Here is a 26,243-nt window from a genome sequence, read left to right as displayed (position 1 = left end):
TATTAACTTTCTCCAGTTCCAGCAATCAATACATCCTGGTGTAATTCTATTCCTATAGCACAGTGCTCTCTCTTGCAAGTGATGGGGAGGGGACTGCGAACTGGAATGTGAAACAAGAATACCCGTGACCCTGGACATTTGGCGATGCTCCTGTTATGATCTGGAGCTATCAGTTATTGATCTGAAGCTGTCATTGACTGATTTTTGTCCAGTTGCATGGAGTTCTGTTTTGACCTCATATTAGCTCTGAAAGAAGAGCACTCCTCCATTTTTCAGATGGAAATATTTTGTCCTTTTAGGGTTAGACCCACTGGCAAGTGTCACATGGAGACTTAGTGGTGAAGCCAGGATTTGAACACAAGCAGGTCTAGCTTTAGAGGTCATGCTCTTTCTGCAACTACATGATGCCTTGGTGGGACCTTTATTCTGTGGTGAAGTGGAAGGTGGCATGATATGGGGGACAGGTTGGAAAGTGCTGGTTCTAATCTTGCCTCTGCCATGTACAAGTTGAGTGACCTTAGAAAGTCATTTGGTTGTTCTGTCCCTCTGTCTATGTGTAAAATGGGGATGATAGTAGCAGTTTGTTATAAGGATTAAATGAGGTGAATTTGCTTCACCAAAATGTAAGCTTCAAGGACATGGGTTGCCTTGTGTTCATTGTCATTCCCTCTTTGCCTAGAACAATATGGAGAAAGAGGTGATGCTCGGTAAAAACTGGTTGGATGGGTGAATGGTCGGATAGATGTGAGTGCTAGGCGTAGTGCCTGAATCATAGTAAACACTCTGTAAAGGGAGTTTCTCCTCCCTGTCTCGGCTTCCTGTGATGCAATACAGAGCCTGGATGAGAAGGATGTGGTTTTTATGGGAAAGATAGTTTCTACCTTGCCACTGTCTACAGCTCTTACTCAGAGCTAAATGCTAATGATCAGCTCGTTGGGCCAGGAACTCTTAAGAAGTCACCTCTGTTTGAGTTCCACTGTGAAGTTTCTGCCAGATTCAGTTGCCATGGAAACTCCCCAAGCCCCATGGGCAGCTCCACAGGCATCTGGCCCAAGTGCAGACTTGACCTGTGTGCTTTCTTCTTCCTGGACTTCAGAGGCAGCTGTAGCGATTCAGGCATTCGCTGAATAAATGGCTTCCCCAGGACACTGTTCATTCACATTCTCCCCTCCACTCCCTCCCTCTTCTTAGGACTCTCCCCCACTATATCCACCGTTTCTGTCTTTGGTTTCTAAAGAATAATTCAGTTCATAATATGTTCTGTCAATGTGTTGGACAAAGAAGTAAATGAGTACTGGTTTCTGCCATCAATGATTAGATAAATACTGATACCTGGCTTGGAAATGATCATTTGCGAGGGCCTACCATGTGCCAAAAACTGCGGTAGGCATTTAACATGTGCTGTCTCATTAGGTCTCACAACACTTTCGAAGGATGTGTCGTCTCCTTCCTATTTTCCAGATGGTAAAACTGAGAGGCAATAAGCTAACAATATACCTTCACTCCCCTCCCCACTGACTCCTAAAGATTGTGGATTACTGTGAAGGTTTAAAAGACCTAGGGGAAGCAGTTAGCCCGGTGTGAGTCCAGAGAGATAGTACAAGCAATCCCACACCTGCCCATAAGTCCTCATCTCCCAACCAGAAATCAGCCCAGCGAGGGCTGGGCAGCATTTCTGGTAGTTGGTTAATTAGCAAAAGGAAAGTCTTGGTCATCTCCATTTCTGCTGCCATATGGAGGCAAGTCTGGGAGGTGCCTTCTCAGAGACCCACAGGATGCTGTTGTCCATCCAGGGCATCTGCTTCCCCAATGCCAGGAACATCTACCTTCCTTATCTCACTCTCCGGTTCCCCTTGCCAAGAATGTGTTCATGCTGGACTCATCCTTACATGTTCGTCCCCTGAGAACAGACTCTACAGAATCTAGAGTGGAAACTCAGTGCTGCTGCTAAGTGTTCTTTGCGAGGGAAGGAGGGGAGGTTGTTAAATATCTAGACTTGGGGTAACGTGTTGACTTTTTAAGGGAAGACTTACACAAAGCACTGACTCCTAGTCCATACCCTTTCTAGTAGAAAACTTGGATGCTAGCTAGCTTATGTTATTTAGGTACTAAACTGTATAGTTCAGAGTTTGAAACAGATTTTTGTGGCTCCCAGGAAGAGAGAAAATTTGTTCCTTTTCTTCCAGTGGTCATTTTAGGCTTAGGGACTTCCCATCCACCTGACATTGGAACCAGCTTTTTAAATCTTACTTGCCATTCCATCTAACATATATCCAACAAATACAGCAAATAGATGAACAGTCTCTACCAAAAGTTATGCCTTATACTAGGACTAGCAATAAAGATAAGGATGCTATTCTTAAATCAAAGAGCTTCTAGGTTCCAGGAAGTAAGTTTAGCATGAGAGATGTAAAGATGGTGAAGGTGGGGTGCCTTCCTTCAAGAAGCTCACTGTTTATTAAGAAAAAATTAGATAGGCATACAAAAAAATCCAAAAGCTGTCCATAAGGGCTCTTATTCCATTAGGATCCACCAGTCTAGCAATGCAGCTGGCTTATGGTTGGCCTGCTTTTCGACTGGTCAGCACCTTATCTGCTTACTAACATGTTACTATCATCCCTGGAAGTTGGGATGCATTCGCTGAGATTCTACCACATCCCAGACACTGTGCTAGGCATTGGGATCAATGGTAGGCAAAGGATATGGCACCTGAGCTTACCATCCAGTTACTAGAATCTAATGTTTGAGTGAGATATTTTGAGAAACACAACAAACATAGGCTGTTTGTTTGCCTAGAGGGAGAGGATTAATATCCTTCATGAGTGATGAAGGATAAGGTAACAAGTGGGGTTCTATGCAAAAGAAATAACATCTGTCAGGGCGCCTGGGTGGCTCAGTCGGTTAAGCGTCCGACTTGGGCATAGGTCATGATCTCATGGTTTGTGGGTTCGATACCCATGTCAGGCTCTGTGCTTACAGCTCGGAGCCTGGAGCCTGCTTCAGATTCCATGGTTCCCTCTCTCTCTGCCCCTCCCCCACTTGAACTCTGTGTGTGTGTGTGTGTGTGTGTGTGTGTGTGTGTGTGTGTGTCTTTCTCAAAAATAAATATTAAAAAAATTTTAAAAAAGAAATAACACCTATGATATTAGCGTGATGAAGTGTTGACTGTGGTGGCACTGCAGTTATGCAGCCCTGCCCATACCTCTGTCAGGTAGGGGAGGGCAACAGGAGGTGTGAGTGCAGAGACCCACCATGAAAGGCCTCGAATGCCAGGCTAATGAGAATGGAAGGCATCCTGTCCCCAGAGGTGTAAAACAGTCTCAAGGGGTTCCAGCAGGGAATGAGATGGGAAGATGTGCCCAAACCTCCCTCATTTCATAAGCAGAGAACAGAAGAGATGTGGGGAAACAGGTGAAAATGATAAGGACATAGAATAAAGGGGCACCTGGGTGGCTCAGTTGGTTAAGCTCTGACTCTTGATTTTGGCTCAAGTCACGATCCCGTGGTTTGTGAGATCAAGCCCCACATCGAGATCCATGCTGACAGTGCAGAGCCTGCTTGGGATTCTCTCTCTCCCTCCCTCTCTGTGCTTCCCCCCCCCATCTTAAAATAAATAAATAAACCTTTAAAAAAAGAATAAATAGAACTGCATGGCTGTGCAGATGCTGTAAAGGAAGAAGACAAGCATGAAGGATGTCTAAGTTTCTTGCCAGTTTAAATGGTGGTATTTTCAATAAGTTGGGGAGCTCAGGAGGAGGAGAAGGAAGAACAGGAGGAGGAGAATAAGAAGGATCAGGAAGAGGAGGGAGCTTTAAGGAGAAGATAATGTGTTCACTTTTGAACACATTTATGTCATGCCCCTGGGACTACTGTAGGGAGATGTCTAGGAGACTTGGGAATAAAGGTTTGCTCAAAAGAGCCTAGTGGGTGATAGAAATTTGGGACCCATTGTTCTAAAAATGTTATCAAAACCTTTAAAGTAGTTGTCAATAGCAAGACCTAAAGAATGAGACACAGTGGGGGCTTAGGACACAGACAACAGAATTGCTCTGCTGGCCCAGTGCTCTGCTGGCCATGCAAATCCGATCTACTCATTCTATTGCATCTACTAAATTGCCTTTAATTTTCTCAGGCAAATCTCCCCTTCACATCTTGCACCCTCTCTGCTAGTTCCTTAACACAACTTGCCTTGGAGTCTAATTAGCTGGGGATAAGCCCCCTAGCCTGTAAGCTCCCGGAGAGCAAAAACTCTTCTTCACGCTGCTCTCTATGTATCTCCATAGTAGGTGCTCAGGAAATGCCTGCAACACTAATGTGAACTGAAGAGCTTCTAACAGTCTGTGAGACCCTGTTAGATGATAGACATTGTGTCTACACTATGCCACATAATCATCACAACAACCTGTGAGCTGTTTCTTACTACTCTCATCAGACATGTAAGAAAACTGAGGTTCAGAGAATGAAACAGGTCACACAGCCACTGAGGGCTAAAGCCCAGATTTGAACCCACGGTTGTCAGACTGTAAAGCCCATGTTCATTCCACTGGGCTCTGCGAATTCAACACTTCTCACTTCTTCCTACTTGCTCCTAAAGCTAGTAGAGAGTTTAATATTTTTTAAAAATTTTTTTTAACGTTTTATTTATTTTTGAGACAGAGAGAGACAGAGAATGAATGGGGGAGGGGCAGAGAGAGAGGGAGACACAGAATCGGAAGTAGGCTCCAGGCTCTGACCCATCAGCCCAGAGCCCGACGCGGGGCTCGAACTCACGGACCACGAGATCATGACCTGAGCTGAAGTCGGACGCTTAACCGACTGAGCCACCCAGGCGCCCCGAGAGTTTAATATTTTTTAATAATTACCAAAAACGACCAGCCTAATTGAGAGGGGAGGAGAGGGAATTACCACAGTTTTCAGGAAGCTCGTTTCTTTCATCTGTACCAAAGGGGATGATAAGCCCATTTTGCAGAGAGTTAAGTTGAGACCCAACAAGGGCCACTGAGATGTCATTGCAAGCACAGATGTTGGAAAATATGGTTTCTTTTTCCAGCTTCCCATTTGGAAAATAACAGGATTTCAAAATTCCATGCTATCCCTATTTTCTCACCTCCTGGATTTATGTATCTTTGTGTTGTATTTTTGTTATTAGGTTTGCTGAAAAGCCCGGTGAATAAGACGGCCTTGACATTGATTGCTGTGAGCTCCTGCATCCTGGCCATGGTGTGTGGCAGTCAGATGTCCTGTCCACTGACCGTGAAAGTGACTCTGCATGTGCCTGAGCACTTCATTGCAGATGGTAAGAACCAAGCATAAAAGATGCCCCATTACCTGCTCGTCACCTTGCACCCCTGTCTGGTCAAATGTCCTCCATGCATAGCCCAACTTCACAATCAGATTACCCAAAAAAAACCCAAAACCAAAAACAAACAAACAAACAAACAAACAAAACATTCCAAAGGCCTTGGAAGAAGCCCTTATGATTTAGAATCCTGGATTATTTGAATGGAACTACAGACTGCTTTTTTTTTTTTTTTTTTTTTTTTTGCCATGGGCAAGGATAAGATTTGTTAAATTAAGGAAGAATTCAAATGTGAGTGCAGGGAGACTGAGCTACTTCAGAGAACCTCCTGCTTCTTATTATGCTTGTGAATCCTATTCCTAACTAAAAATATCCCCTCCCCAAATACTATTTGCTAATTAAAAAATATGACCGAGAAGGTCATATGAGCTTCGTTGGAATTTCCTGAATGTCCTGGAGAATATTCTTATCTCATTCCGTGTAGATGTACTTTACAAGTATGTTATATCCTACCGTTTACTCTTCGCACAATTAATTTGAATTAATGAGACACTGTAGTCTTTGTAATCATTTGCAAAAAAAGCATGGCCCAAGAAACTGATTAAGGTTCTTGATAGCTATTGTTAAAGTGTCCTCCAGAAAGATGTTCCAGTTTACATGCTCCAGTAGGATGCGATGGCACCTATTTCCTCAATTGCTTGTCCAAGTGCTTGGCATTACTATTTTTAAGTATATGAAGATTATCATAAATATAATAAAGAAGTATATTAAGTATGCAGCTTAAATTTTTACATAAGAGTCCATCCAGATCAAACCATAATACATTCCCAGCTTCCTTATGTTCACTCCCAGTTAATGCCTTCCCAGAGGTAACCACCCTTCTGACTTCCAACATCATATTAGTCCTATTATTTTTAAAAAAAATATTTTTGCAATTGGATCTGTATTGAATATTTTTGAGATCCTTACTCAATAGTTGTCAGCCTTATCTCAATATAATTCAATTTTATCTTTACCTTTTAAGTTAATGTTCAGATCTAGCACCAATCCCTTCCATATGTTTTGTCCAAAGTGGAATGATTACCTCCTTTCTCTGAAACACTCAGACTTCTATTAATGTATCCTGTGATGGCTCCCACTTCACCATGTAAACTAGCCTCTACTTGTTTTTCACCTGAACTACAATGAAGTTCAGTATTTCTTATTTTATATACATGCAGTTGGCTTTCGGTCCTAAACATAACATTTTTGATTCAATTCTATCAAATCATATGTGTACATATGACAGATGCAACTTTGAGTGTAAGATAACAAAAGGATAGCAGAGGGAAGCAGAAGGAAGCAAATGTACAGAAGCATCTAGGACATATAGGTTCATGGAGATTGGGATGGGAAGAATTGCCAGAACCTGGGTGGAGATGAAAGGCTAAGAGTAATAAACAATGAGTTTGGAAAAACCAATAGGACAAATTTTGGCCACCATTTAAGGCATGTGATCTTAACTTTTAGTGTTACCAGTCCCTACACTTTAACTGTAGAACGATAGGCCTTAGCAACATTCGAGTTTTGAATATTTATTTTCATGCTTGTAGACATTGAGCTCCTAAGGAGTCTAAGTAACCTTCTCAAGGTCATGGTAAATAGTTTAGAGGCTAAGAGCAGAGGCTATAGAATAATACAAACATGAATTCAAATAGTTGTTCTGTTATCTGCCATTTCTATAGCCAAGTGAATGACTTACCTCTCAGAGCCTCAGTCTGCATCTATAAAATGGTATGATAATAGGGGCGCCTGGGTGGCTCAGTCAGTTGGGCGGCCGACTTTGGCTCAGGTCATGATCTCGCGGTCCGTGAGTTCGAGCCCCGCGTCAGGCTCTGTGCTGACAGCTCAGAGCCTGGAGCCTGTTTCGGATTCTGTGTCTCCCTCTCTCTGACCCTCCCCCATTCATGCTCTGTCTCTCTCTCTATCTCAAAAATAAATAAACGTTAAAAAGAAAATTTTAAAAAATAAAATAAAATAAATAAATAAAATGGTATGATAATAATACCTATCTCATTGGATTATTGTGAAGCCTACAATTCCACATTTATCAGATTTTCAGAGAACATGTAGTTGTGAAATTGCAAAATCAAGGGATCGCCCAAGAAAACTCGAGAAGTGTTGTGATGGCTTGGAAGGACAGAGAAAAATGTGGTGAGATAACAGGTGCCCTTTCTCAGTGGTCTTTATTCTGACCTCTGTCATAAACTTAAAACTTTACAACTTCCTGTAGAGTTGTCTGTTTCTTCCTGTAGACTGGAATCTCTTTGGGGGCAGGAGTTGTGTCTTCTGAGAGAGATCTTGTATTCCTGATGATTAGCACAATACCTGGTCCATGGTGGATGCTCAGTAAATATGTGATTAATGAATGCATGAAACCTGAATTAAAGCAGACTTATGAATGGCCCTATGGACTGTTATATTAGATCTCTAAGAAGAAAGGGGAGACTGAATCAAGGAAAACTAAGGCAGAAAATGCTTACAGATCAAGGATAATTGACAATGGCAATGGAGTTTACAAATACTAGGGATGCGATGGTACAAACATGGTAGGCAATGATAGAGGACCTAGCCCAAAAGGATCTCAGTCTCAAGGTGTAATGGAACCCCCTTCCCCTGCATGCTACATTGTCTTGGTTGGGAATGTACCCTTTGAAATGAATACGTTTAGGTTAATATCTCAGTTTTCTTGTTTAGTTGCTATGAAATATAGGAGAATCAGTTAAGCTCCCTATGTCTCAATTTTTCTCATCTGTAAAATGGAGATTATTTTGAAAAGATTGAATGACATAATGTATATAAAATACCTATAAAATATCTAAAACATGGTGATTGCTCGAAAAATCTCCATAGCTTGCTACTCTTATTCTTAAAATGATCCATAAAGGAAGAGACATCAGAAGCTGGTACATGGCAGGACAAGAAGGCATAAGAAACTAAATAAATGGGATTCTTCTATTCTAATAGATTCTGATAGAATCAAACAGTACCAATCTATTACGGTACTTCTGGGGTTAAACAGGACTTCTTAGAGCAGTGAATACTTACAGTCAGGTCGATGGCTGTCCAGTTCTAGGCAAGCAGACCTTTCCCAGCATGATCCCAGTGCTTCCTGTGGGTGGATAATCTATATGGATTGCACATCCCATTCCCCCAACAGCTCTTCAAAGTGATCTTTATTATCCCCATTTGACAGATAAGAAAACTAGGACTTGAAAAAGAGTGGAATCCAGTTTTCTGTGGGGGTGGAGCAGGGCCTAACCAAGAATAATTTATATGAATTCGACTAGTGAGGTCTCTAGCTCTGATTTCTGGAGATGCAGGAGTGTTATGTAGGGAGGCAAGAGGGTAAGTGATGATGATGTCTATTTTCCTGAACCTTTATTATCAGTTGGCATTAATATTTGTAAATTCATCGATATATGACATACATACAGTAAAGAAAACAGAATGCAAGTGTACAATTCAATCATATATATATGCCCCTACCTTAAAAGGCCACTGTCTGAGTTATAAATAACATCACACACAATAAAGCCTATGAGGATGAAAGCAGCCCCCATCGAGGGGGAAGGACTCCACTGAGACAAAGCCACTCAAGGACCATGGCTAAGTGGCTAAGACAGCTCTCAGTTTTCTTACCTTCCCCATAAACCTTAGGCTGCCAACTTGTCAGCCCTTAGGGAGAGCACTCATCCAGCCATATGTGTTGAGCTGTCCGTGGTGCTGACGTATGGGGCGTGGGGTTGAGTAATGGGGCAGGTCTTCAAAAAGAAAAGTATTCTGCAGTTGTGTTATGGTATCGTTGTACTTGATACTTACTGCCCGTTACAGGTAAAGGCCAGCACAACGTGGCACTTTTCCATATCCTCACTGGCAAGAGCAATGAGTACTGACAGCCCTCATCCAATCCCTTGGCAAATATCACCCCTTTCTTTGTCTGGGTCTTCTCAAGGCCACTAGAGGCTTTTTGCCCTGCTAAGTACACAGTGCAGAGATAAATTAGATTTGTGTCCAAACTCCTTGAATCTAGCTGTTTTTTCTGCTGTGGACTGTTAGTTATAAGCATTTTGGTCATTTGGGCTGATGAGTCTTAGAACTAGTGAATCACAGTCTCTAGGGGTGGAGTCTATGTACTAATATTCATAATATGAACTCTGTGTGATCAATTAACAGAAGTTTGAGAGTTGCATTAATATCTCTGTAAATGTTACTTTTCTAATAACATATAATAATGTAATAACTCCTTGGGACCACAGGGACTCCTGATAAAGGGCTTTGGTTTCTTCCATCTTTTACTGTGTCAATGTCATATTAATGGAGCTGCCTCATGCTGTAGCTCCAGTGATTGTCCATAGCACTGAATGCAATGTAAATGGCGACTATGAGTTTTATAACAAAGCAGACCTGATAATGCACATGGATCCAGGCTTCATCCAGATTGTCATGTAGGTGGCATTGTGGATGAATGGTTACAAGTTAATTTTAAAAGCGTATCTTATTTGAGATGTTGGTTTGTGCATATCTTGAGGCTCCCAGTGTAAGTCAGGGTATATTTACCCAATATTCTGGCACTACAGCAAGCTAATAGAAGAGGCAACTCTTAATTTTTTATGTTTATTTATTTTTGAGAGGACAGTGAGAAAGAGAGCGGGGGAGGGGCAGAGAGAGACCAGGGACAGAGGATCCAAAGTGGGCTCCATGCTGACAGCAGAGAGCCTGATGTGGGGCTCAAACTCATGAACTACAAGATCATGACCTGAGCCGAAGTCGGATACTTACCTGACTGAGCCACCCAGGTGCCCCAAAGAGGCAACTTTTATTTTATTTTATTTTTTTTTAATTTTTTTAACGTTTATTTATTTTTGAGACAGAGAGAAACAGAGCATGAACGGGGGAGGGTCAGATAGAGGGAGACACAGAATCTGAAACAGGCTCCAGGCTCTGAGCTGTCAGCACAGAGCCCGACACGGGGCTCAAACTCACCGACCGTGAGATCATGACCTGAGCTGAAGTCGGCCGCCCAATCAATTGAGCCACCCAGGTGCCCCAAGAGGCAACTTTTAAAGGAGTAAGTTGTTTAGATTAAGTGAGTGAGATGGCCCCACTCTAGTGTAGACAAATAACAGTACACCTAGAGTTCTCTCTTATAGTCTGTTCTGTTCTGGTGCTTTGAGAAGGTGAGTGATATATTGGAAGTTGTCCAAAGGAGAGGCTTCACAGTTGAGAGATTGGAAAAACACTGTGGATACCTAATGACCGAAGGAATCATTCTATAAGAAGAATTGAAGGAATTTAAACAAAAAGTGAACCCAATATTATTGAGTAAGTCTGTTATAAATATGGCAGTGTTCAAACATTTTCATGGAGTTATTTACTCATTCCAGTCTCATAGCAGAACTGTGAGGCAGCATTTAGCATCTTCATTTGCATACATGGATGTAAATGCAGAGATGTTAAGTGATTTGGCCAGATTAACACACAGAAGTGAAGCAACATATGAGAGCCCAAATGTACCTGAACCGAGGTCCTTCCATGCTCCACTCTTTGACAAATATAACCATGGTTATTATTATTAGTTTTGAAAAGGGGACAGACTTGAGAGTCCCCAGGAAGAAAAATTAGAGCTAGATGGGTGATGAGGTGGTCAGTGATGAAGTAAAATTGATCCTTCATCTGAAAATGTCTTCACTTTCTGAGCTTCAGCTTCATTATCTATAAAGTGGGGATAATAGCAGTACTTATCCCGTAGAGTTATTGTGCAGAATAAATGAAATAATGCTCATAAAGCTTTTAGCTCAGTACCAGAGATCTAGTAATGGCTCAGTAAATCGTATAAATGTTAGTGGTTGTTATCACTTTTGTTTAATACTGGAAGGGGGTCATTGCAAGGTAAGGAGTTCCCCATCATAGGAAATTTCCTAAGAATAGATGACCACATTTCTATGAAGCCATAGAAGAAAAGGGAAGAAATGGGTTTGACTTGGATACATGGTATTTTGATTCAGAGCCATTTTATCAGAATATAAATTTTTAAAACACTTTATTTTTTAGGACTTTCAAATTATGTTTGTTTATTCTTCAGAACCTCATTCTTGGGTGGCACCCACTCTTTTCCTTAGCCCAGGAATGGAATGAAACTCAGGAATGAGTGAAAGCTAGGGAGTGTCTCTTGAATACTTTACCTGACTAAACACACACACACACACACACACACACACACACACACACACACACACACACATATGCACACACAGTATTTTTGTGTTGATATGTTCATTACATCAAAATATTCATGCTAAAATATTTATATGTTAAGATAAAGTTAAGTTGTTGGCCTCACCTTTGGGTTAGACTAGGTGATATTTCAAATCCCCTTTGTTTTCTATGACTGAGGAATTTGGGGTCTGAGGTTTCCTCACCAGCCTGTGAAAACCTGAAGTGGAAATGTTTATCATTAGGATGGCCTAGCTCATTAATATGCCACGTGTAGCTGCCTTTGAAAACAAAAATTATATATGATGAATCTCAATCTATATTTGCTTCCACCCCTATTTCATGTCTTTCAACCCAAGAGAGTGAGCTAATCTTATATGGCTTTGTGCCTTTAATGAAGAATGAGGTTATAACCAGCTCCAGAGCTAGTTTGCAGTGATTTGAATACATGGGGGGAGTATTTTCAACTTAAGGAAGGAAAAATTACACCACACTGCTTAGTCACAAACTGCAAAGAAACCTGTATAAAGAGAGGAGTTCCTTGGACCTTCTGCTCTGTGGCACCATCTGGGGCTTGGTTTTAAAATGTTCAGTGCTAATTGCAGACCTTTGAGTGCCATAGAACATGTTCAGGGATGAAAGTTCTCCATAGCAGGGTCTCCGCCTTGTTTGCCCTTCACCACTTTGCACACATTTGATGCTGTTATGACAGATAGGCTACTTTGCCTTGTGTCTTCCTATGTACATTTGCTTAAGTGTTTCTCTCTACCAGAAGTACCCTTCCTAGTTTCCATATACTGCAACTCTACCCATCTCCATGGCCTAACTTAATTTTCTCCTTCCTCCAGAAAACCCTGTTTATCAAAACCCCATTCCTTGAAAACTAGATAGAACTATATTTCTGCCTTTTTAATAACCCCACAGCCTACCTCCCATCACTGTTATTGTTATGAATGTGTCATTGGAACAACTGCCATAGTCCTAAGAACTGGCCTCCTGAGTTAAATCTGACTCCTCTCCAGTCTGTTTTCAACAATACAAACAGAGTTGATATTTTAAAATCAGCAATCTCAGCATACTGCATTTTCTCATAAAACCTGTTCAAGTACCTCTTACTATAATTGTAAAGACTGAACTTCTTAACATGGCTCTTAAGTTCCTGCAAGATCAGGTCCCTACCTACCTCTCCATCCAGCCTCAACTTACTCCACTGTCTTTATGTGGGTTCCTTAAATATCCTTAGCTGCCTCCTACCTCAGGACCTTTGCACAAGTTGTTCCCACTGCCTGGAAAACATTTTCCCTACCTCCCCAGTTTCTTATGGACAAATTTATTTACCCTAAAGTGATTGACTTCCTCTTTTCATATCCCTGCCTCTTTTAGGTCCCTTAGTAATTATTCTCCACAACCCCTGCTCTATTCCTTTATTCCAATTATTTAAGTTGGTAATTATATATTATCTAGTTCATGTTGGTCTCTCCCACTAAGTTGTAAGCTCCATGAGGCTAAAGATTTTATTTGTTTTGCTCATTATATTCAGCACCTAGGACAGTGTCTAAATCAAAGTTTGTGCAACCAAACAGCATTCATTGAATGAATGAATGAATGAATGAATGAGTGAGTGAGTGAAAGAAAGAAAGAAAGAAAGAAAGAAAACCAAAAAATGAAGTGATTTCACTAGCTAGACTTAAATTTCCTCAAGGTCAAAGGCCACAGCTTATTCATGTCCTACCCTACTGTGAGGTCTAACAGAGGCTTCAGCAGACATATAATAAATTGTGTCTGTGAAATGAAGGGAGGTGGGGCAGGCAGGTGAACCTAGATAACCTAAGAAGATATATCTGGGGGAATGACGGTGCACAAAATCTGAGTTTGCCTATCTTGTGATTGACTTCACTCCCCACAGTTTTTCCTCCCATCCCCAAAGATAAGAAACTCCAATCAAAATCACATTTCTCCCCCAGCACCAAAATGAAACCAGCTTTATCCAGAAGCCCAGGAAGAGGGGAAAATATAAATTGAGCTGAGATTCAGAACACCCGGGGGGGGGGGGCCGAGAGGGGGGAGGTGGCAATGAAATACCAATAAACCATATTAATATGCTGAAATCAGGAAGAATAGGTTGAACTCCAACCCAGATTTAATAACTATACATGAGAGAGTGCAGGGAGAAGGCAAGGCTAGGTTTCAGTCAGAATTAAAATGAGATCTGTAATGAAACTGGTAATATAATTATAAACTGTGAAAACTTCTTTCCCTTCTTCCTCTTCTGGTGCTTAATGGGCAACTTGCTCAGCAATGGCCTGGAGCTGTTGCTTGGGGCGGTGGATACCCCCTAGAGTAGAATCTGCTTTTTTTCCCCTCAAACCTCTTTATTAGAAAAGCCTAAGTCTACAAAATCATGGAAGGAAAAAAATGCTTCAAGCTATTTCTTCCTTAAATAGTAACTGATCCCCAGGTTAAAAGTGACAAGGGGCTTGAGGGAGAATAAACTCTGGAAAACCACTCTAAGCGGCTGAACATGTTGAAGCTTTTAAAGATATCACAACAGCTAGTTGGGTTGGGATTTTTAATGACACTCTGTGCTAAGATGTTAACTTGGCTCCTGACCAGGATGAATTGTTATTAATTTCCTTTCCTAACAAAAGGGATAACTGAGTTTGACGTCCAAAATTAGAGACTAATTTCTGTGTTTTGATAGCACATTGAGTCCAAAAATACGTTCCTAGGAACGGGGGGCAGAGGACGGTCGAAAGGGGTAGGAAAATGTAATTTCTTCTCATTAATAATTCCATTCTGCTATTGTGAGCAGAAGACCACTTTGACTTTTCAGCAGGGAGGAGAGAGTGATGGACGGGAGCTCTGATGAGAGGGAGCTTGGGATTATAGTGAGATGTTCCCTCCTTATTGACTTGGTGTTTGCACAGTGGTGTAGGGGTGGGGCAGTGGTACAGTGCTGGGAGAGAGAAGATAACATGGTGCAGTGGTTAAGTGCATTGATCTATGACCCAGGAGATGTGAGTTCTACACCTAGCTACTCTGCTTTCCAGTTTTTTTTTTTTTTTTTTTTTTGACCTGAGCCTCTGTTTCCTCATCCAAAAGCAATGTTTTGGTTTTTTTTTTTTTTTAATAGTTTTTAGAATGTATTTATTTATTTTGAGAGAGACAGACTGAGCAGGGGAAGGGCAGAGAGAGGGGGGTGCGGAGAGACGGAATTCCAAGCAGGCTCTGCATTGTCAGTGGGGAGCCCAGTGTGGGGGCTCAAATTCACAAACCATGAGATCATGACCTGAGCTGGTACCAACAGTTGGATGTTAACTGACTGAGCCACCCAGCCACCCCCAAAAGCAGTGTTAATACTCCCTACCCCAGATGAGTGTCGGTGGGCTGATATATGTGGGATCTCTTGGCCAACTATGAGAATAGGTCTGATTATGAGAATGTGGTGCTTTCCCATTTCTGTTTGTTCATAACTTTATTACTTATGAGGACAGTAAAGGAGTTGGAAAGAGCCTAGTGGGTATGGCCACATCAGTAGAAGGTACAATTTTGGGGAGGCTTAGCTTGGCCAGAAGGAAGAAAGTAAATAGTTAAAAATTCATTATCAACACCACTTTCTTATTCATACATAATGCCTGTTTTCTCCCCCCTCTTCTGCCTTCCTTTCCTTCCTTTGGTTAACAAATATCGCACATCCTCTTCTCCATGGCATGTGTAGATGTCAGGGGTGGAGACATGAATAAGACACACTCTCTGACCTCTCCTAGAGAGAGAATTGTGCTGGATGCTGTGGGGATAGGAAAGAAGGACAGCTAAGTACCTCAAGCTGGAGATGGGGAATGGTACTAAGAGGAGGATATCTTGAGGGGTGCCGCCTGAGCTGGATCTCAGAGCCATTGATGTTTACATGAAGGTGGGTGATGGGTGATGCCATGCTTCCTAGAGGGGCATGGGCACTTGTCAGTGCATACATGTAGACCCTGCTGGTCAAGTGTTCCAATGATGAGCTAATACCAACATTAATAATGGCAATGTTTACAGAACACTGCTAAGTGCCTTGAAAAGGGTTACCTGCTTTCATTCTAATGTCTCATGAAGTAGATCCAGACATTATCCTCACTTTAAATTTAAGGGAAATTAAAGCCCATGAAGTTTATGTGAGCACTTCAATGCCATAAAGGCAGGAAGGGGGTGAGCAAAGTTATTTGTGGCTGTAGAACATGGTAGACAGAAAATTAGATGACTGCATTTGGGCTGTGGCTCTACCACGACTTCTCCAGGCCTGTTTCTTCCTGGTACAATCTGGGAAGGGAACAAGATGGTACTTAAAATTCCTCCCTGCCATAACTTTCTAAAAGTAGAGTGAGAAATATTTCCCTTTAGAGGGGATATAACTCAGAAGTAGAGCATTTGACTGCAAAGTTGCCCTTTATTCATCCCATTGGGTACATGGCCTCTGGAGTCTTTATGCATCCATCCCATTAGCATCCACATCTCTTCTGAGTCTTATCTGGCCGGGCCTTTCTGTGGCCAGCCAGCCCCCTTGAGCAAGGATCTTCGAAGCAAAGGCAGCTGAGCAAACCTTTCACAGCCCACAAGTTGCCATTTGAAGAAAGCTTAGAAGGATCACAGCCAAGCTTGGGCAGGGACTGTGGGCTCCCAAGGCTGCTGGAAAGAAAAAAGAAGTGGTGGGGATCCGGGCCATGGTGGGAAAGATGCCTCCCATCTCCAGTTCGAAGCTTCAGCTGCCAGGGGACCTTGAACATCTCAGATGCCAACAACAGTATGGGAGGGAGAGAATGCATCATATTCAGAGGGGAGATGATGAGATGGGAAGAATAATTAAATCCTGCACATCCCTCCTGCCTCTCTGCACTTTCTCCCTCCGGTCCCTAGTGCCCAGCAGAGCCTTGCTGTTTGGCTTTCCTCCCCAGCTACCCCTCTGGATTATCTAAGCCAAATATATCTGCAGCTGCACCATCCTGGTTTGGGGGCAGCTGTTGGAAACTTTCTGAACCTTTGCTAAAGGCTCGGGCATCTTACCTTCAGCTTGAATAATCCCCAGAGCCTGAACCACTCCTGAACTTTCTGTGCATTCCCTCTTCTGCTTTAACTCTAATTCCCATTTGGGCTTTACTGGTGAATCCACACATTAAGACTTTCAGCTGGCCCTTGCTGAATGCCTGTACAGGGTAAAACTCACACTCTAGGACAAACTCAGACACAGTCAGTGCTAAAGGAGGGTGAGACAGGAAAGCACGTGAGATATAGAATCAGAAAACCACAGGTTCAGTGCTGTATCTCTCTACTTACTAACTATGGGTCTTAGATGAGTCACCTCACTTCTCTGAGCCAGCAATCCCACCGTCTATAAAAGTAAAGCTCTTAGCCTCTATTTTGTAAGGTGAAGGTGATGAAATCAAGAGGGATATGAAAATATCCCATAACAGGTGCTCAGTAAATGCAAATCATATCTTCAAAGGGCTCACGCCTGTTATTTAAAGTGACAGGATAGCTATAAAGCAAAAGACTACAAAAGGCAAATCATAATCAGAACCATGTAGGGCGTGTAGACAAGAGTGAGCGAGGTTGCCAGGGAAACTTGGAGTATTTTCCACTGGCCAGATCTGGGTAAAGCCTTAGGGAGCGAGAGGATTTGTCCCATTGGGAGGAGCTGGGTGGGCAGGACTGGGAGTGAGAATGTTTGCTCTGTCGGAGATCCAGGATGGAGTGAAGACAAGAAGGGCAATGTCCCAGACAAGGAGGACACCCTAGGAAAAGGTGTGGCAGGAACAGAGAGCATCCAGAGCATCCCAGGCTCCGAGGGACATGAGGAAGAATAATGGGAGGAACAGATGGGAGAGCAGGGTCTCTTTGTTGGACTTCCCTCAAGGAGGTGATTGGAGGTCATGGAGGAACTGAAGGATTTAAACAAGGGAGTGTAGACATCCCAGTTGCTCTTACAAAATGCAATGCAAGATGGTAATTAAGAGATCGGGCTGTAGAGTTAGATGTATCTGGGTTGAGATGCTGACTCTGTGAATTAATAGCTATTTGATATTACAGATGTTACTTAACCCTTCTGGCCTGTTCCCTAATCTGTAGAGTGGACATGATGATAATAACTTCCTCTTAGGGAAACTAAATGAGATAATATCTGTCAAGCATTCAGTAGTAGAATGCTTGGCAAAGAGGAGGCACTCGGTAATATTTTTTTCCATTGGCATCCTACCCTTACTTCTAGTCTAAGTTAGGTCTCGCTGTTAAATGTGCAGTCAGCACATTTACAATTGCTTATTCAGTGTCTAATTTGGTTAAGAGTCTGGGATATAGAATCACACTCCCTAGGTTCAATACTTGGCTCTGATATTTTGTAGCCATGTAGTGTTGAGCTAGTTATTTCATTTCTAAGCCTCTGTTTGCTTATCTGTGAAATGGGGATGGCAGCAGTAAACCACTTCAGAGGGCAGTCAAATGACTGAATACGAAACTAAGGCAAGCATGTGGCACATAGTCAATGCTCAGTCAACAATAGCCCTTGCTAATGCTGCCTTCAGCCCCTTGAGGGCAGACAGTGTCGCTGTATTTTTCCTGTGAAATCTTCAGTACACGGTGGAGATTGTGGATTGACTGACCACAGTGTAGAGGGTGAGTCTGAGTGGCCTAGGCCAAAGGAAAGGAACCTGTTAAGGGGCTGTTACATTTAGTCTGTATGGTGATGTCTGAACTGGGGCATTAGAATGAGAGAGAGAGAAGGGAGTTCCTGTAGAGCTGGAGCCAAGGACATTTAGTAACTCGCTGCAAGGGGGGGCTGAGGAGGGGAGGGAGTCACAGGCCGCTCTGCATCTGCCTCCCGGCGTCCCTGAGAGGCTGGCGACCCCAGACATCAAAATAAGAGTGTCTTCTGCCAAGCTGTGACGTGTGGTGGTTAAGACCACGGTTGCCAGTGGCGGAGTACATGGGTTCAGATCCTCAATCCACCTCTCCCGTGGCCCAGCTCGGTCTTCTGAAACACGGGGATGCCAGTGTGCCGGGAATCAGACTGTGCTTTGCGAAGATCACGTGACTGGTTAGTGGTAAACACGCTAAGGGCTAGCTAATACTACCGTTGTGCTCCTGTGCCAGCTTTCCTGTGTGAAGATCAAGAACCAGATACCCACATCTTGTCTATGGTTGTAGGAAAAAAAAGGGGGGGAAATTCAAGCAACTTTGAAGAACACATATTACTGGGACCTGTACAGATCCTGCCTGGATGAAAATTACTAGTAAGAGATGTCACTGTGTTTTGCGAGCAAAATTAACTCACCAGATCTCTGAAGGCTGTTCTCCTACAGGTTTGACAGTGTGAGTAATAGTTCAAGTGATGTCTTATCACGGTATTGAGGCCAGGGCAGAGGCTGGAGAGCTATCATCCCAGACCCCCATACAGGTGCTGGTGTGATCTGTGAGCACGAAGATTTGGGCGGGGGGGGGGGGGCATCTCCTACAAAGACTCAGATGCTGTATTAATGTGCTGGGCGTGGGACCGGCCATGGAAGCAGAGGCCTGGAGGGAGGCCCAGGGGCCCAGTGATTGGAACTGGTGTCACATTTGAAATATGGAATCAATTAAAAATGGCAGCTCCTGCCACCTCAAGAGGGAGAACATGGCACAGAGGTGAGGGCACATTGTGGGCATGTTGCAAAGTAGCTGGCGTAGCAATTTTCTAAATTGCGAGTGCCGGGAACTACTTTCAGCCTATCTTTGCCCATTTCCCATCTCATTTGCACTCCAGCCAATCTCCAACCAGGCTGTTTCTCGAAGGCCCCAAAGGTTCTTTTTTTGTTGCTTTACAAACATCCTTTCCTTTTTGCCAAAATTCTCCTTTGCCTCCACTTCACCTAGCTTTGCCTTCTGCTGTGTCGACATTCAGCTCAGATGTGGCCATTCTGACCTTGCAGAGGAATCAGGGTCCGTGCTCTGTGTGCCCAAAGGTTCCTGGTTCCTCTTCATCATAACACTGGTGATGCTCTGTGATACCTGTCTGTCTGGTTATCTCTCCGCTGCATCATGTGCTACTTTCAGGTAGGGACTCTTCCACTTTTATAGACTCCAAATTTTGAAACAGTATCTAACATAGAGTGGAGTCTATTATGTTTAGATCCGTTCCCCACTCAAGACATAAAATTTGGTGACATGATCTGACACTGGGATGGACTCTTGAATACCAGTCTTTTTTTTTCTTTTTCTTTTTCTTTTTTTTAATATATGAAATTTATTGTCAAATTGGTTTCCATACAACACCCAGTGCTCATCCCAAAAGGTGCCCTCCTCAATACCCATCACCCACCCTCCCCTCCCTCCCACCCCCCATCAACCCTCAGTTTGTTCTCAGTTTTTAACAGTCTCTTATGCTTTGGTTCTCTCCCACTCTAACCTCTCTTTTTTTTTTCCCCTTCCCCATGGGTTTCTGTTAAGTTTCTCAGGATCCACATAAGAGTGAAACCATATGGTATCTGTCTTTCTCTGTATGGCTCATTTCACTTAGCATCACACTCTCCAGTTCCATCCACGTTGCTACAAAAGGTCATATTTCATTCTTTCTCATTGCCACGTAGTATTCCATTGTGTATATAAACCACAATTTCTTTATCCATTCATCAGTTGATGGACATTTAGGCTCTTTCCATAATTTGGCTACTGTTGAGAGTGCTGCTATAAACATTGGGGTACAAGTGCCCCTATGCATCAGTACTCCTGTATCCCTTGGTTGAACACCAGTCTTGAGCCAGGAAGCATAAGTTGCATTGTTTGCAAAGCTACATCAAAAACAGAACAGAAGATGGAGAAGACACTTCTCCCCGAGGTGGATCTTGGTGAAAGTAGGGGTGGAGTTGAGCATCAAGGATAGGTTGATCTTGGACAGATCCATGATCCTCCTCAAAGAGTTTGTTAGGATAGGACGAAACTGGTTTGTGCCAAAGATAATTGGTCTCAGATTTTCCCCTTTCCCTGATGGACCTGCTCTATCAGCCTCCAGCACCATTCTCTTCCCATCCTAAGGCCCGCAGTAAGATCCATGTATATAACAAGCACATTCTTCCTGCAAATTGGGTGTTCTAGACACATGTGAGGACAGAAACTTGGTATTTGGGGCTCTCCGATTGCCTTCTCAAGTCTCCATCCTTCTGTCCTCCCAGGATCAAACTCACTGTTAGAATCTAAGTCAATATAATACTAGATGATTATAAAAATCTCAGTAAAGTCATCACGTGCCTCTGATGTGACAGCCAGTGTACTGGGTGTTTAACCTGCAATGGCCTATTTAATCATTACAGAAGTTACACATTGAATGAATATTTATTTCACGTGTCCCTATTGTCCTGGAGCAGTAGAGACACTATCCTGAAAAAAGACATTATGAATGCCTCTGCCTTCATAATGCTTTCATTCTCAGCAAGAGACAGGCCCCAAAGAAAATTAGCAAAATCGCAAAATATGTTGTGGCAGGGAAATAAGTGAGGGCCGCTGTGAAAATAATTGAAATGGTGTAAAACAATTAAAACAAAGAGGAGCATTGGGATGTCAAACTCAGATATAGTGGTCAGAGGAGGTGGCATTTCATTCGAGACAGGAAAGGTGTGAGGGAGGGAAGCGTGTTCCAGGCAGAGCACATTCAAACCACTAGAGTAGTGGAAAATCTGGAAAGAGATCTGCACGGTTTCGGGGGGCCTGGGTGGGGTAGGGTTGCAGAGGAGAGCAGGAACCAGATCTTCTATGGATAGGCATTCTTGTTGCTTTTCCACTGGCAACAAGATATTCAGCAAAGTAGGGCTCTGATGAGTGTTTTGTTCAGGGGCATTTGCTATGTGCCCCGACTTTGGGTGTTTAAATTCAGCGGGGCCACCCTCCTTCCAGCCAGTTCACACTCGCAGAAAGTTTCAGCTTCCCGTCACCGGTTACTTCTCTCCCTGACTTCTCGTGCCCCACCTCTTTTATTGCCTTCAGCTCATTTCCTGTATCTTCGTGGTTCCTGACTTGGCTTTTGCTTCTTTCTGTCTGTCTGTCTCCGTGCTGCGCTGAAAAGCAGGGACAGATCCACGTCTCTCTTGGACTTACTTCTCTGCTCTGCCACCAGCACAGCCTCACTGCCCACTCTGACACCATCCATAATGGTACCCCAGAAACCAGCTCATTTAATCATCTTAGAACCCAGTCCCCAATTTCCAGCCAACACTTGTTAGCTCGTGGTTTGAGATCTGTAATTTGAAGGGGATTGGAATTTTACTAAGCAGCCAGAGTTCTTGAAAATTTAAAAGGTGGATGGATTGGTAAAGAGGAATGTCAGGCAGCGGGTGACAATTACTCTTTAAAAGGAATCTGCCCCACCGCCCACTCATATTAGTCTGGTTTTCAAAATCAGTATCCTTGTCTGTTGCCGTAGAAGATGCTACTTGGGGAATTTCAGGGCACTTTCCTGTAATGGAAATGAGAAAGTCAAAAAGGAACACACCAGCTAATAATATTCCTTTTTGCCCTGGGATACTGTTCATGATTATTTCTCAGAAGTGATCTTTAATTGTTTCATCTAAAGAGTATGCATCTTTTTTCCCTCTGACTATCTCTTCATAGAGGTTTGTGAATTGGATCCGACTATTAGTACCACTTACTAATTTCCTCTGAGTCTTGCTGGCTGGAGCACTGGGCTTGGAACAACTTTTAATTTTGTTTTTAATTAAATTTCAGTTGTTTCAAATCACTCACTTTTAATGCCATTTCTTTGCAGCCCTCAGAAGCACCAGGACCTGCGTGTTCTTGTTTATGCATACGCACAATTTGATATGTGTATATCCATGGCACGGCTAAAGACTGACTCCTGGCTGAGGTCCAGAGCAAGAGCAGGCAATTAAGAAAATAGAAATGAGTCACAGAATGAGCTTTTGTTTACACTGTTATATCCAGAGCTAATATGTTATTTAAGCAGGAGCCTGGGTTATTGTGTTTGTTTTTGCCAAACTGTATTTGAACGAGGCTGCATTCTCTTGTATTTCACAATGGGATCATCAAATATATTTAGGTAGAAATAGTGTAAGAGTAGCTAACACTTATTAAGCATTTATTACATACCAGGTACTATTTTAAGTACTTTACGTGTATTACCTCACTTACATTAAAGCTGAGTAATTTGAAACAACAGAAATTTAACTTACATATATTACCTTCCACATTCCTATGAGATTATTATCCATCATTTTATAGCTGAGGAACCAAGGCCCATTTAACTGGACCAATTTGACTTGGTTAGTTGCCGGCAGGGCCACAGTGTGAATACTTGATCGCCTGGCTCCCTATGCCTGCCTTTAAACACTGTACCAGACACGCTGTCTGTAAAGAGACAGAAGGGCTGCATCATCTAAATGAACTTAACAACAAAAATGTAGAAAATTGTCTAGTCCTTTGCAAAAGTGAAATGATTTTAGTTTGATATTTGGTCTTTTTTTTAATCTTTATTTTTGAGAGAGAGAGAGAGAGAGAGAGAGACAGACAGACAGACACTGAGTGTGACTGGGGGAGGGGCAGAGAGAGAGGGAGACACAGAATCCGAAGCAGGTTCCAGGCTCTGAGCCGTCAGCACAGAGCCCGACGCGGGGCTCGAACTCATGAACCGTGAGATCATGACCTGAGCTGAAGTCGGATGCCCAACTGACTGTGCCACCCAGGTACCCCTTTACATTTGGTCTTTTATGTGGCCTCTGCTAATGCCCATTCCTGAGGTGTAAACTGTGAGGCTGCACTGTGGGGTCTGGTTTGGATTCACCAAATCATGGTTTGGGTATTTTACTGTGCTCTTTCAGATATTTAGCACTCCAGAAAGGACAATTAAGTTTGAGAGGAAACCACATAAACGCGTGCCCGGCGTCCCACGAATCCCCGGGTTTAGCTAGCCTCGTTTGCTAATGTGAGTTCAGACTGAAACAGAACCTAACCGATTTTCTATCTCAGAAACTTCACATGTCTTATTTTCTTTGCAAGGAACATTATTTCACTGATGTCTGCACCCTCCCTCTTCCACCCCGAAACACACACACACACACACACACACACACACACACACACACACATTTAGGTACTCACAGCAGCCTGTTTCTTAATCCACGGCTCTTCTTTTTATTTGTAGTCATGTAAGTATTGGTGCATTTACCTGTTCAATGCTCATCTACTCAACGTTGAGTGCACTCTCTACAGCCAAGTGCTATCTTTTTTTCTCCCTGCTAAATGTCCAGTTCTTACAACCAGGGCCGAGGTACGTATGGCACTCAATAAACATTTGTTGAATGTATGGATAAATACATTCAGACTTCAGTACAATAACCAGCCTGCTGAGAAGCAAAGTGACAGTAAGTGAAGCCCAACACCCAGAGTCTGGACATCTGGACTCAGTCCCGGGTTGGTCATTAAATAGTTGTATGTAACTCAGGCAAGAAATGCCCTTACTGCTTTCAGCGTCTTCATTTGTGCCATGGGAATGATGAGAATTCCATAAAACATATGTGCCTATACAGTAGTACAATTGAATGCCAACCACTCTAAAAAATATTTGATATCCATTACCTTACTTCCTATATCCTAGAGACAGTAACTATTATTTTCCTCTTTTTTTTTCTAATAAGGAAACTGAGTCCCAACAAGGGTAATAATAAATTTGCCCATACTCACACAGCTGCTGAAGAAGATCTGTCTGACTCCAAAATCTCCCAATATTTCTTGCTTGAGGATCAAGTGAGATATTGGTTGTAAAGGTGTCGCACAGCACCTTACATGCTAAACAAAAATTGCCTGCCGCTAAAGCTCATTAGTGAGTCTCGAGTGAAATTTGAAGTACCATTGGAGAGTGGGTTTGTAGAAGTGTATGGTTTCTTTCTTTTCTTTCCATTTGGTAACATGTAGGTTAATGTTCTTCAAATAGAAAGCACCATTTCTCACTTCATCCGTCCATCCACTCAGAATGTTTTCTGATCACCCACTAAGTGCCCAACACTGGGCTGAGAAACAGTAATTTGAAAATATGTTAGACATGGGTGGTCTCTCAGAAAGCTCACTCTGTCCTGCAGTGGATAAAATATCACTATGCTCCAACCCTGGTCACATGGATGGGGAGGTACTCAGTGCGTGCCGAACTCACGTGGCATTAGCGGCGACACTGATGTAAGGCGAGGTAAGGAGAGAGGTACAGAGGCCAGGGCATTCGGGGCAGAAGAAGGACATGTCACTTGCACGTGAGAGGACAAGGGAAAGAAGGGCGTGCCTTTGGCTGGACCTAGGAGGATAGGTATGGTGAGGAGGGTGTCCGGGATATGGGAACAACGTCTGCGAAGTCAAGGGGAGTGGGCTAGGAAGGGAGGGAAGAATGGCTCCATCCAGTCAACTGCTGCCGGCCTGTCATCCAGTGGCTCTTTCTTTTCCAAGGCAGGGAAAGCATAGTCCTTTGTTGCCACGGACAAAGAAAGAATGGGCACATTTTGGTTACCTACTATGTGTTGGACTCAATATTACAACTTTATATATATTCTATCCTTTATTCCTCCCAAACCTTCTGAAGTAGCTGGTATTAATACTGGTGGTAGTGGTAATAATATCAGTAGTAATAATAGTAGCAGCAGCAACAGGATTGGATGAAGAAAATACTAAAGATGCCCTCTTTCATACTCCTAGTTCTGGTCTGTTGGGTGATGACTTTTTTTGTGTATATCCTTCCAGAAATTTTACCACACACACACACACACACACACACACACACACACACACACACCCTGAGTTGCTGTTTGTTTGTTTGATACCTGAGATAAGGTCCTACATATTCTTGCCCCCCTTGCTTTGCTCATCAACCATGGATATCTCAATGTGCCTTTATACACAGGAGTTATGTGGCAGGTACTGTCATCCCCATTTGATGGAATAGGAACCCGTAGGCTCACAATGGGTAATGAGTAGGTAATGGGTAGAAGCCGGCTAATAAATGGCAGGATTGGGCTCCCACCTATCCTATCTGGCTCCGGAGCCTGGCTCCCTCAAGCCCCACATCTCCCTCTGGGAACAGATTGAAATAACTCATCCTTCACATGTCATATAGCAGAAATGTGGGTCTCTGCCATCCTGTGGCCTGTTGAAGCCTCAAGACCTTCCTTCAGCCCTCAAAATCTTATCCTTTCTCTCTTTATCTTTCCCATAATTCATAGCAGGGTTTGGCTGGCGGAGGGCTCATGGCAGTGAACATTACGGTGTGGCTAAGCCGCACATTTCCTTTGTTATCGTGCTCCAGGTACCAATATTATATATCTAGGCAGCTGTTCTCATCTGTGCCAGACAGTGAAATCTGTTCCATCAACATGACTGTTAAAGCCTCAACATTTTTGGAAGCTTCATCCTATGTAGTCCTTTGTAGCCTCATAAAACAATTAGATTTAGGCTTCGCATTAATGTGAATTATTGTCCAGTTTCCAGAAAATATCTTCTGGAAATGCCATGAGGATGTATTACATGTCTTCGGAGATATTAAGTATTGAATTACAATATTATGTCACCTTCTCCTGCCATTTCTTTCTCACACACTCTCAACATGGTCTGATTTATGTTTCAGCCACCCCCATGGGAAGCTGAGTACTTAGAGAAATAACCAGAGATGAATATTGACAGAAGCCAAATACATACA

The 26,243-nt window shown here is 42.9% G+C and overlaps 1 protein-coding gene across 4 annotated transcripts in view; it reads left to right on the top strand.

The window, feature by feature from the left end:
* The window catches only part of ASTN2 (astrotactin 2), an 874,248-nt gene that overhangs the window by 347,342 nt on the left and 500,663 nt on the right, over positions 1-26,243 (top strand). For all 4 annotated transcript variants that reach the window (XM_019454036.2, XM_019454034.2, XM_019454035.2 and 1 more), the window contains one exon: positions 5,150-5,296. In XM_019454036.2, coding sequence (XP_019309581.2) covers positions 5,150-5,296 — 147 coding nt within the window. The remainder of the gene's footprint in view (positions 1-5,149; positions 5,297-26,243) is intronic.

This window comes from Panthera pardus, unplaced genomic scaffold (genome assembly GCF_024362965.1).
Source record: "Panthera pardus isolate Hobbes unplaced genomic scaffold, ASM2436296v1 HiC_scaffold_20, whole genome shotgun sequence".
NCBI classification, from domain to species: Eukaryota; Metazoa; Chordata; class Mammalia; order Carnivora; family Felidae; genus Panthera; species Panthera pardus.
Note: the sequence above shows the minus strand (reverse complement) of the source record. Positions and strands in the feature narration are given on the sequence as shown.